Below are 13,631 nucleotides of genomic sequence, written 5' to 3' on the forward strand. Positions count from 1 at the left end.
TCACTTAAAACTCACCAAACTCGTATATGTATTTGAACCCTATTCACCTCCATCCTCAATCACATCTCTCTCTCTCTCTCTCTCTCTCTCTCTTCCTCCCTGTCTAGTTCTTGGCTTCTTGGGTCTATCTTACATCGTTCTCTTTTTTTCTTCTCCTACTGAGCATAAAACAAAGAGCACGCACCTTCCGTTTGAATTGAGAGGAGAGGATAAGACTCACACACCCTTTTCAATCAATCCAACCCCAGAATTCCGAGAAAAACGCCCCTCAACATGTCTCGATTTCTTTAGGCGACAAAGAAGTTATCGTCTCACAATCATTGTTGAAGCGGAGTGATCTCTTCTATATATACCCTTTGATCTCTCACTTCACATGTTAATGGATTATCATAGAGAAGTGGAAGCTAAGCGAGTTCAAGATCCTCTTTTAGCTAACATAAAGAAACCTGCGACCTGCATACGGGTTCCCGGGCCTGTCATAGTCGGCGCTGGCCCATCGGGGCTCGCCACCGCTGCTTGCCTCAAAGAACGAGGCGTTCCGAGCTTGATCCTTGAAAGGACTGATTGCATAGGCTCTTTGTGGCAACACAAGACCTATGATCGCCTTTGCCTTCACCTTCCTAAGCAATTCTGCGAGCTTCCCCTCATGCCATTCCCAAAAGACTTCCCGACCTACCCGACGAAGCAACAATTCGTTGCCTACTTGGATTCGTACACAGAACGCTTCAACCTGAGGCTGGTTTTTAATCAAACAGTCACGAGGGCAGAGTTTGATCAAAGTTCACAGTGCTGGCGGGTCAAGAGCTCGGGCCTTAAGGAAGAAGAGACCGAATACTCGAGCCGGTGGCTGATCGTGGCAACCGGGGAGAATGCCAAGGAGCTCGTGCCGCAATTCGAAGGGATGAGCGACTTCGGAGGGCCGATTCTGCACACAAGCTCTTACAAGAGTGGTGAGATGTTTTGTGGGAAGAGAGTATTGGTGATTGGATGCGGGAATTCGGGCATGGAAGTGAGCTTGGATCTTTGCAATTTCAATGCTTGTCCATCTCTTGCTGTTAGAGATTCGGTAAGCACTAATCCAGCTCTCTGTTCCTGTGAAAACCCTAGCAAATTTGTATACCCTTAATATATACAATGAGAAAAGAGTTATCCCTTTTCTGGGTATTTTGGGTTTGTATCATTTTGACCGAATTTTAATCCTACCAATGATTTGCATCATCCAACTTCTTCAAGCTTAAAACACAAGCTCTCTCTTTCTATAGTTAAGCTTGTGTTTGCTTCCCAATGACTAGGGTAAACAATTCAATATGAGACAAAGTTCATTTTCGCCACTGTTAAAGAGGCATCACTTTAGCCATTGCTGTTTGTCCTCGCAATTTATAAGCACAAAAAGAAACTAATTATGAAGTGCCTTCTTTCAGCTATATTAGGTTTTCAAATTAGTATTCTTTTAATCACTGACATATCTTGAGGGCTAGAATTCCAAACAATCAAACTATTCTTAAAGTGTGGTATGATCTTACATTAAACAAGTGGGTTTAATACAACCTTCACGGACTTTCTTGAAGTTTGTTTTGCATGCGCGAGATGGACCGCATGGCCAGGAAAAAAAGGGTTCAGCTTTCAGGGGTTGCAGTAAAGTTAGGGGGGGAAATAAATGTAATATGCGACTGTCGTGCCCTAGATCTTTCACAAGCTCATCATAATATATATCTGATCTCATCTTTTTGGACCATTCGTTTTTATGCTTTTTAAGCGACTTTTTCTTTCTGGAGCTTGCAGGTGCACGTCTTGCCTCAAGAGATGCTCGGAAGATCAACTTTTGGCTTGTCCATGTGGTTGCTCAAGTGGCTCCCCATCAGCCTAGTGGATCGGTTTCTACTATTAATGTCGTATTTCATCCTCGGCGACACTGCTAGCTACGGCCTTAATCGCCCGAAGGTCGGCCCTCTCCAGCTCAAGAGCATGTCGGGCAAGACGCCGGTGTTGGATGTGGGCACGCTCGCGAAAATCAAAAGTGGACACATTAAGGTCGGATTCCTTACTTCCTTCTTTCGATCTCTATCACTGATGCGATAAGCAAATCATATTATTACCTGGAAGTCCTGATTAGCATCTCTAATTAGCACTCATGTGCAAAATTAATGCTACTTTTGATAAGAGACGCAAAAAGATCATTGATTAGGTGCGAGTTGCAATTGTGTAGGTTTTCCATGGAATAAAGAGAATGCGACGCCACGCCGTGGAGTTTGTCGATGGCAAATCAGAGACCTTCGATGCTATTATCCTCGCGACGGGGTATAGAAGTAATGTACCCTCGTGGTTGAAGGTCGGTATAGGCTCTCTCTTTCTCTTTCCCTTTTCTTTCTATCCACCAATCGAAAATCAAAATTGCGCACATGTAGAAATTAACTCCTTTTTCCCCTACAAGAATGATGAAAGACCATTGAAAGAACAAATTTTTTTTCCCTTATTAGGAGGCAGATCTGTTCTCTGAGGAAGATGGGTTCCCAAAGAAGCCATTCCCCAATGGATGGAAAGGCAAGAACGGGCTGTACTCGGTGGGATTCACCAAACGCGGCCTCCTCGGTGCTTCCTTGGATGCGAGAAGCATTTCTCAAGACATTGAGCGATTGTGGAATTTAGATGTTGAAGGAATGCATCTCATGGCTTTGTCTCATGCAACATCTCTACATCCACAAAAGCAATTGGAATTATAACCCAGTGATTTCATTAATTAGGAGGCGAAGCAGCAATATATTACTGATTTAAATGGAAAAAAAAAAACTAGAAAAGAGGGAGGGAGGGAGAGAGAGAGTGAATGATAGAATTTTGTAAGAATTAATTTAGTGACATGAAGGTCATTTTCTTTGGTGGCCGGATAGGTGAAGTGTGAAGGGAAGGGAGTTAAATTTGTGGAATTTGTATATATGTAAATTGTTGTAAGTTTAATATCCTTAGATATACTCATCATAGATGGGAATGAAGGCTTGGGTGTTAGTGCTAGAGATTGTGTAGAAGTTGAATTAGATGGTTGTTCTTGCTTAAGTACTTTTCTCTTCCACAGAGCATATGAGAGCAATGTATATACAGCAATGACCACTTAATATAGATGATCTTATTTTGCACAACATGGGTCTTTGTCATCAACACGTGCCCGTTAATTCTGGTGCCCGGAATAACTATTTTTATATGTCTGAAATAACATGGAAGTTAACGGGGTCTTGCAATTCAATATCAAATGCGAGAGAACAAAATTGCAGAGCAATCAATAAGAATACATGGACGCCATAAATTTATGTGGTTCGGTACGAGTGTCAATATGTGCTTCACTAGAACAACCAACCGCCAAGAAAATCACGATGAGTTCGGAGAATTATAGAGTTTACAATCTCTTTCATTGTTCTCATCAATAAAATTCATAGAGAAAAACTAAACACTCTGATGGAAACTCTATGTGTAAAATATGCGGAGGAACCACTTTATTTTGGTTGAACCGAGAACCCATACGAAGAAAGATTTCATATTTATATGTTCTTGTGTGACTCGCCAACTCAAACTTGGATTAACCTTGATTTTCGTAATTCTTTTTAATCTTCTTAATCCAAGAACAAGCTCCACCATGAACATCATCGAATTTGCTCGAACATAAAGTCCAAGTCAGACGATCTCCGAAATACAGGCCGGACTTCTATCAGGTCGGGCTTCGATGAACTGCCATAACCATAAATATAATGTTCATTATAGTCATGCTTTATACGTATAAGCACATGTATACGTCGTACAACATACGATCTGGAAGCTTCTTCATGCCACGTGTGAAAGGCCTAGACTTCTTATAATTGGTGCCTTTTTGTACCACAAAGAATATTTGCGTATTTTAAATGAATTACAGATCATTGGCCATACCCTTAGGGACCATCCGCTTATCATCTTCCGATGGAACCAAACGAGAAAGCGTCATTCGGAAGGCGAGGAAAAGCCATTAGGAGTCAGGGAACGGTCCTAAAGGAGTACGTGGCCCCCAGATAATTTCAGCACTAACTTAAGTACAGGTCAAAGAGTGTCGTTTGTCCTTCATATAAATTCACTTTGTACTTTCTACTAATAAAAGAGATACTCTAATTCTGAGTGCTTTAGATTTAATGGTTATTCCGTAACCGAACATACGAGCGCAGAGGGCGGAGTATCTAGAGACCAATGGAACACTCTGTAAATTTAATGAACCGGTTAAGTTTAGAGCTATAGTTTGCACGGGTGGCCATGATCCCGAGCAGTTTGCATGCATTTGGTGGGACTTGAACATTCGACCTTCAGTTATTGAGCTAAAAATCTCATTATATCCAAAACTCCAGCCACGGAAGTTCACATTTAGGGGATCTGCATCTAGCCCATAAACAGGAATCATGTGATTCAATTGTCAGCTAATGTTCACAAGCAAAGGAGGAGAAGACATTCACCACTTAAACTCGAAGTACAATGAAAGAGAAAAACCGCTTAAAACCCTGGATCCAAATACAATCGATATTTTTTATACACTCCAAAACAATACAAACTAAATCCTAAGAGAAAAATTGAAACTATTGTCATGAAATTTTTCATTACATATCGAACCGTCATAAAAGTTATTAGATTGGAATGCAGATTAGGCGGACATATAAAAGTTCAAATAAAATTGCTAGCTTCCTTTTAGCTACTCGCCCGGTTCTCTCTCTTTTTATTTTCACTTACTATTTTTTGGTTTTTTTTTAATTGTTCTCATCTCTCTCTTTTGCTTTCAATTATTCCATTTTTTGATTGTTTTAATAACCTTCATATTATTGACTTCTCGTCTTCTAATTACACCATGTGATACTAAATTGAAATCATTGCAAATCGAAATATAGTGAGCCTACCATTAGCTATGAAAGTATATTCAATTTTGTGCATATTAACGTAACTTTAAGTAGGATTTTGTCAGAAGTAAAAATATCAAGTAAGCATAGAATTTTCAATCATTTAAATCTTCAGGAAGTATGTCATAGTGTTTTGAAATTTAAGATTTTCATTCGATACATTGTCAATGGAAAAATAATCATCTTATAAATAGGATCTAGGCTGATAACGTGTACATAATTTTTTATAATTGTAAATAAATTCATTTTACTAATAAGTGAAACTTTCAAATGACTGTTTGTATAAAGATTATTTTACACTGACAGTTTACCTTTATATATATCCAAACTAGGTTTAACTATTTAGGAGGGGATTTTCCCTCGATTATACACATAAAAAACTTTATAATAAATTCATACAACTTTTCACGAAGGCAAAAAGGATATCCTCTTTGTATAAGAAATCACATCACCGGTGAAATCGGTTATTTTCATAAATACTGTTGTTGACAAGCGTGCAATCGAAAATGATAGAGAGTGGTCATAATTGACGATACAATGCTGCAAATAGTTGGCACCTTCTTTGAATAATTTCCAGGCACATTTTTGACATTTAAAGGAAAAACACAAATCATGTCCTTCTCCATATCACTTTTTGAGCCTTTAGAATGAGTTGATATACACACCTTTCACAAACCATTTCCTTTTTCTGTTTGAATGAAATAGTTGACTTGTTAAGTTGATCAAAATGGGTGGACCGTCTATTATTGCATTGGTTTGGCTAATAGCTAAAGTAGAGAGCCGAAAGAGGTTTGTTGTTGGGAGTTATATCCCTACCAAAGTCAAGTATGGCGAATCATTGGATTGGCTTGCGAAAAGATGAAAGCAACCAAAGAATAGGTAGGAAGAGAGAAAGAGAGAAAGAGCGAGAGACCATCAACATCAAAGAGCTTCTACTTGGAAAATCCCATTGTTTAGGACCATAAAAGGGTCCTGCTAATTATTGCCAGCCCCATAAGATATCTTTTGGGTCCATGGCTTCATCAGCCTCTACCCACTAACACTAATTTCTTCCTCATATTTCAATCTGCTTTTTTTTTTCCGCCTGGGCTTGCTCGTGAGACTTTGGCGATGCGACGTAAAACCATCAATCAGATACCTCAAGACACTGTTAACTTCACTAATTGATGAGTTTTTGCGGCAAAAGAAGTACACGATTCCATATATTCTAAAGTTTCTCGGTGAAAAGCAGGACAGTCTGTAGATGATCTTAAGATATCATCTTATTTAAATATTGTCATGTAATGATTTTGCGGGTAATGTTGTTTCGATGTACTTACTATCGGGCATATCCAAAAGTCCCGCGAGATATAGCCCGTGAATAGAAGATGGATAATACATGTGATTCAGGAAACTGCTCAGTCTTGACTCTTTTCCTGAAGTCTTAAATCATCTTCTGGACTCAAGAAAGCAACTTGGAGCGTAAGACAAGCTGTGTCTTTCAAAGTGGATGCCACCTCCACCCATTGAAATCATCGAAATGTCCCAACGAGCGATCGAGATAAGAGTTCTAGGTTCATTTGTTCCGTGAGCTAAGTGTATATTTCGTCGAAAAAACGCTTGACAACGCCTAGCTGTCCCGTGACACAGAAAGCAACCCCCCTTCTCTTTCTCAGCCCTACAGAAGATGTGTGCTGCATGGTCCAGAGGCACGTGACAGCCCTCAGCGCCATTACATGTCGAAGCCCTGGCTCTGGCATTGGCCTCGAGGGCTTAAGGGGAGCACGCATATGGCGTTCATGCTCATCCCTAGCTCACCTTTGGACCATCCTGGTACGTTGATGGGTTTACACGAGGTAGCTTTTATTGAACGTGGTCCTCCAAGAGAATTTATTAGGGTTATACGGCTGGTCATACCAATCTTGGGGTTTTCTATAATTTCTGCTTTGGACCATTCCCTCGTGCTGCAGATTAAATGCGTCGTCTCATGAGCTTGACATCGAGAACGACGATGTGAACTACTCTATATTCTCCTCTGTATATTCCTTTTGTTGAATGTCGGCAAGTCAGTGACACGATGTGGCTCTAGGGTTTTCCCTTTCCCACGCTAAAGATCACCAGAGTCATGAGGTATACAAGCTCAATTTGAAACGGCTCCTCGTGTTTACGAAGCAACTACTTATTAGGAAAACAAACGTGTTTATGGAGATTAATAAATGCAAGATCGACTGTGGGATATTCTCCACCGACAGTAGTTAGGAATAATGATCTTAGCATGAATTGGCGTTTCTTCAATCACGTTTGGACCCATCTAACAAGTAGGTGGTCTTGAAGACTGACCAACTATTGAAGTAACAATCACCATTTAATTGAAACCATGCAAGAGATTTGGTCTTATATCATTGTCATCATAATCTTTTGGAACTGACCGCGCTCTACATATTCCTATCTGACATGCAATCAACATGATGATATCTAATTCCATGAAGTTAAGTTGACTGGGTAAAGCAAGTAGGATTTTACAGCCTCGAAAAAGGGGTGAGGTCCCACATTAGATTTTTAGTTGGTCTCATTTCTTGATGCCAAGATTTGCGGAAGCAAGTTCCATGTTAACTCGTTATTCTCAGTGTGGATGACTTGCCTTTGACTGGACCGAGCACATGTGGTAAGAGTTTATTTTAGGTACCACATCATCGTAACTGGAGAGAAAAATAACTATTTCCTCAACTTTAACTATAGTATGTTGCATTTTAAAATATTCTAGTTAAATAATGGGATTTGTTTCTTGATAAATTCAGGTTTTGTGAGAAGTAATAACCCCAGATCTATTAGAATGCAACAGAAATCCAATACCTTCGCCGGGTGAGATTACCAAGAGGAAACCTAATTCCGAGCTCATTAACACATCCAGTGGACCTATCTTACCCTAAAAAACTTAAATCGATGAGTTATGTTCTAACTATGATATATTAACTATTCTATCTTACACCAACATGTCTTTCTTACGCCTATCACCCTCCCAAGTGCACCTCAACAAGATCGTAATCAAATCAACGTGGCACAACACCCCTCTTAAATTTATCCCGCTTGTTATTCCTATATTTTCCTGGGGTATCTTATTAATGTGGTAATGTTTCGATGGTACTTTTCCATGTGCAGGCTCAAATGCGAAGGTGAGTGCTAATAAATATAATAGATGTAAGTTATAGGTCATTTACTAATAGTTTATGCACTCCACACGTTCACTGAACCCCCAAGAGGTCGTCTAAATGATAAAGCGCTTGGTGGTTCAGATGAAGTAAATTTCGAGTTTTAATCACAGCGCCTCGCACGCAAATAACCTTTAGAGTCGTTCACTTCACCTAATGAGTGGAGTCTTATTTAGTACACATAGGTAATGTGCCTAGCATGCATTCATGGGATTGGTTTTCTTGCATCCACCTGCAAATTAGAATTGATAAAACTTCTACACGTAGGAAAAAATATTCAGTGGTTTGTTATTGCCACATCAACTGCTGATGTGGAACTAAATAGTTCAGCCATGGCAATTTTTGTTCTTGGATGCAATGGCCCTCACCATCACCCTCACTGAGGAGTAGCTAGTGCGGAGTCCTTTCGACATTGCTTGCAATCGACCTGAGCCTTCACAGGTCCTAGAGTTAGGCCTACCCAACCCTCCGTCGTCGCTCATCCAGATCTATATTTAAGTCGTGCTCCTTCGGATTTGGATTTGCATCTTCAGCTTTACCTCCGTCATTGCTCCTCCATGGCCGGCAAGCAACAAATCCGCCGTCGGCCATGGACGGCCAGATCTGGAGAGCCATTAGCATCATCGACTATGGTAGAGCAAGGTCGGGAGCGACATCGATGACCAAATCTTGACAAGCAATAGCATCCCAGGATGAGCGACGCTGATGACCAGATTTGGAGAGCCATCAAGCGTCCCGACCATGGCAAATCGTCTGAGGTCAAGCAGGTAGCCATGGACAAACGAAGAAGACGAAGCCATACAAGAAATTCCACTTCAATTTTTTTTTAAATTTAATTCAAGACACGTGTCAATTTTTAAGTGGATATGAAAGAAAATATATATGTCACATCAGCAGCTGATACGGCGATAACAAACAACTGAATATTTTCTCTACGTTTAGAGAGAAGCTGCCTTGTTATCCTCTTGAAACCAAGGCTAGTACATGCCAAACAGCTTTTCTTTATCTTTAAGCTATATTAAGGAAGCATTTTTTAATTCAACCAAGAGTTATCTAATCGCCACCAAAATGGCAAAACGACGAAGGGGGTAAGTACGAAGAGGAAGTGCAACTTTATCACGTGGTGTTGAAAAGGGCAACTCATGCAGGCGCGAGATTCTTTAACAGACATGAATATGACTACTCCTTGCAGAGAGAGAGAGAGAGTGCATCAACAGTTCAGAAGATTCACCATACACATGATTCGGATCGTGCAAAACATTCAACATGAACCCAAGAATAAAAGGTTACATCGATCCTCGGACAGCTTATACTTTAGCCGTTAGAAGCCGTCTCGTAATCCATTATGCAAGCGGAAGTTTTCGTATAACGATTTACTGTTAATCTGTTTAGCAACGTCGTGGGACGGTATAGAGTGAATATACATAAAAAAAAAGAAGGCGATTCAAGGACCAATGTATCAACCGAGGGTCTTTAGTGCGGCCTTATGCCGTACCCTCTCGATGACCTTTCACTGTGGACGTTTGGACCACCCACTTTGGCGACTCGTCTTTCGTCAATCATATGAACATCTTTCGCTCCACGTGTTGTGGAGTCTCTCATTAAAGTTTGGAAGATCTTCAGCGAAGATACTCTTTTACATTCTCTCTCTCCTCTCGTGCACCTACATCCGATCTAGCTCTGAGAGAGACTCTGCAAGAATCTTAGTACTGCAGAGCCAAATAAGAGAGGCGAGACGATCTGATACGCAACTTATAGAGCATAGTGGTTTTAGATCTTTTATCGGTCCACGAACCAAAGGTCGGAATCTGACAGAAAGAAAGACCTCTCTAATGTATGCACAGCAAAACACAGAAAACATTTCTTTTGGGGTTTTCCTCAAATGTTCTGATAGAGATGGGGGTAGAAAAGGGATTGAGTACTTAAAAAGGGCCGATTTTGGAACTTTGGGCAAATGAAATACAGCATTAATGATGTCCATATTTGTAACCCACCAATCAAAAGATCAATTGATCGAAGGAATGCCTCCTATCAGGAATGGACGTGCCGGTGAAATAATCACATAGCCTTCGATTAGTACTCACCTATTTCAAAGTAGATAAGCTTGCTACATGAAGTCCACAACTAGAGGCCATTACGCATCATACCCTCCGGGCTCAATAACTAGTCTAAAATTCAACCACACATAGGATCAGCTTTGAAAATTTTGGGAAAGCATCCTATGATTTGATGGAAAAAAACTTACAATCGCTCAAAGGATCCTGGTTTCGCGAGCTGAAATTGTCCTTTAGCTGCTGGAATTTCAAAGGAACAGCGAGGGAATCTTCTTCTCGGGATATATATGCTTTGGAAACGTCGCAGTTAAGTCCACTTGGGGAAGAAGACTTCGAGGCCTTTCCAAGATTCCTCGTTAATCTTAAATGGGTTTATCATCATCATCTTGTGCTCCATCTTGAGAAAGAGGCCACAATAGGCAGATCTCCTCCGGTTAGAGCTCACTATATTTACATTGATTGGAAAAAAAAAAAGTTCTCTTTCTCTAACTCAGCTAGGCCATCTCCATCACCTTTTAACAAGACTTTTTGTAGGGAAAATTACCAAAAAAGTCCTAAATCTTTTGCAATTGTGCCAATTCAGTCCTAAACTTGTTTTTTTGCCATTTCAATCCTAAACCTTTTATAATTGTGCCAATTCAGTCCATTCGGCCACTTTTGGCCGATCGGCGCTGACGTGGACGCTGGCCAGCTGACGTGGCATTATTTTAATATTTTTTTCCCTTTTTTTTTTCCTTCTTCCCCCTGGCCGGACCGGCCAGGGGGAGGCTCGCCAGCGAGCTGACCTCGCCGGCCATGGCAAGGCCGACCTCGCCGGCCATGGGCGAGGTCGACCTCGCCCGGCCATGGCGAGGTCGAGCTCGCCGGCCATGGGGGACGGCGAGGTCTCGCCAGATCTGGGCGAGGCCTCACCGTCGCCCATGGCCGGCGAGCTCGACCTCGCCATGGCCGGCGAGGTGACCTCACCGACGAGCCTCCCCCTGGCCGGACGCCAGGGGGAAGAAGGAAAAAAAAATATTAAAATAATGCCACGTCACGGGCGGCCCACGCGGCCCGGCCGGCCAAAAGTAGCCGGATGGACTGAATTGGCACAATTGTAAAAGGTTTAGGACTGAAATGGCAAAAAAAAAAAGTTTAGGACTGAATTGGCACAATTACAAAAGGTTTAGGACTTTTTTGGTAATTTTCCCCTTGTTGTACGTGTGGTTGTGTTGTGTCGTGTTGGTGATGAAGTCTTGTAGGATTTGAATTGAGAGACTTTCTCGAGAAAATGGGGGTGAGAGAAGCCGAATCTTCAAATATGAATCTTGAATCCGATAGCTAGTCGCGATCAACCCGATAGGTTGATATATATTTGTCCTATCACGTGGCGTTGACGGGCCAATCCGCACTTACACCTTCTCAAAATTAAAAAGCGGGTATGTTGTTTCATGCATGAGAATCCTTTCTCTTTAATAGTGGAGAATCGCAAATATGAAGTTATTTAGATAACAATTTAGGTGATGCCAATGACCGCAAAATATATTGCTCTGTTTAAATTGCATTCTAAGTTTTGCTTAATTAATATGAATCCTGCAGCTCGTGCATTTTGGCCTTTTCTAAATCTAAAACTCCCGAAAGTTTCACAAGACTCAAACATAGATACTGATTTCGCATTTTATTTTTTCATAATTTTCCTCAAATTTCGGTCTTAGAACAGAAAAGTACATTTTGCTTTTTTTTTTTTTTTTTTTATGTAAACGGACAATCTTTATGGCTATGCAAAAGGGCCACATGAGCGGACATGATTAATTATTCCATAGCTTAAGAAAATGATTGTCCTAATGATTATCCTAATAACTTTGCGAGGATTCCCCATTTTCCAAGGAGATTGTGGTCATCGACCATTAAATTGGGAGACCTATGCGATCAAATTGATACCGCGATTTCTAAGTGGGCTTACTATTTGTTCATTGTTATACCATCATGCAAATCTAACGGTACAAATTAAGAAACTTTATGTTGCTTTTCTCAAAAATAAAGAGAAGTTAATGGGCTCTTCGTGCATTAGGCCTCACATGATTGTAATCTCACTAATTGAGTCCTCAAATGTTGTGCACCAGTTCATTCGGGCTTAGGCCCGTTATCTATATTGTTGGGCCCATCTTCAGAAACCATTTATCTTGTTCTGCCAAACCATTATTATGTTGGCAGGCAAGAGCTTTGGAGCCATCAGCCAGAAATCTGAATACATATTAGATATATAGTGTTGTAGAATAAGGCTACAATACATCAAAATCAAAATACAAAATGGAGAAAATCAATTAGAATAAAGAAGAGAAATGATTGGGTGATAGTTTTTAATCTACTATGGGAATAATAGTTAGTCCCGAACCACAAAAAATCAAATAACAAATAATTATAAATTGTTGCGGGATTCACTCTTTCAAGAATTTGTAATTCACAACAAGCTATTATCCTTACAGTTGTTCGAAGATTGTTTTGTTAGCAAAGCCCAATAAAGCAAAGATGGCTCAATAAATCAATGTCTCCATAAGAAGGCGACATCAATGCACTCGAAAGTTTTCTTCAACCACGAACTCAAACCCATAGATCCAAGAGATATATGATGTGCTGGAGGAGAAGAATAAAGTTCTCATATACGAATTTATCATTGTATTTTTTTCAGCCTTCCTTTGATCTATTTAAATACCCAACAAAGTGAAATGGGTGTGTTAATTTTGATATAGCTTCAAATATTGCATTTCCCCAAAAAGTCACAAGTAGATGAGAACTTGATAATGTACCTTGGAGGCTTCAATCCAATGGTTTTTTCAATATGTTGAAACCCCATATAGGATTTGATGGGGAAAATTGTCTAAAAAGTTATAAACTTATTGCACGATATGAACTTTTTAATTATTAGCCAATTTAATCTTAAACCTTTTGACGGTTTGCCAATGTATCCCTTCCGGCCAAAATTGGCTGGAAATCGCTAACGTGGTTGACTACCACTAACCATTTGACGTGACTGCCGGCCATCTTATATAGCATGACCAACGCTAATGTAGATGATTTGTACAATTTCTTTATAATTTTTTTGATTTTTTTCCTTTCTTTCCTTTTTTTATTTTCACTATTCACTTCCCAAAAAAGGGCCGGCGAGGTCACGACCCTAGCTAAGGCTCTGGACACCCCCACCAGCCATTTTGGGGAGTGAACAATGAACAGAAAAGAAAAGAAAAGAAAAGAACAAAAAAAAATTCAAAAAAAAATTAACAAAAAAATTGTCCATGTCAGCATCAGCTGCGCCATGTAGGAAGGCCAGTAGCCACGTTAGCGACATTGGCAAATTGACAAAATGTTTAAGACTAAATTGGCAAAATCAAAAAATTTGGAACATAATTGATTGTCGTACACTAGGTTTAGGATTTTATGGAAAATTATCCCGGATTTGGTGCACCGACAGATTGAATGATCCAAATGCACTTAAATATATGAACTATGCGGGTGTG

At 40.2% G+C, this 13,631-nt stretch overlaps 1 protein-coding gene across 1 annotated transcript; it reads left to right on the forward strand.

Moving 5' to 3' along the window:
- The first annotated feature begins 320 nt into the window (after positions 1 to 320).
- On the forward strand, positions 321 to 3,131 carry LOC115670990 (indole-3-pyruvate monooxygenase YUCCA2). The gene is made up of 4 exons (XM_030592412.2): positions 321 to 1,066; positions 1,783 to 2,031; positions 2,207 to 2,329; positions 2,478 to 3,131. Exons 1-4 carry the CDS (start codon positions 374 to 376, stop codon positions 2,718 to 2,720), a joined length of 1,308 nt encoding a protein of 435 aa, XP_030448272.2. The 5' UTR covers positions 321 to 373; the 3' UTR covers positions 2,721 to 3,131.
- The last annotated feature ends 10,500 nt before the right edge of the window (positions 3,132 to 13,631 follow it).

Source organism: Syzygium oleosum, unplaced genomic scaffold (genome assembly GCF_021117445.2).
Source record: "Syzygium oleosum isolate NSW1041296 unplaced genomic scaffold, Sole_v2.1 Sole_v2.41, whole genome shotgun sequence".
Lineage (NCBI taxonomy): Eukaryota > Viridiplantae > Streptophyta > Magnoliopsida > Myrtales > Myrtaceae > Syzygium > Syzygium oleosum.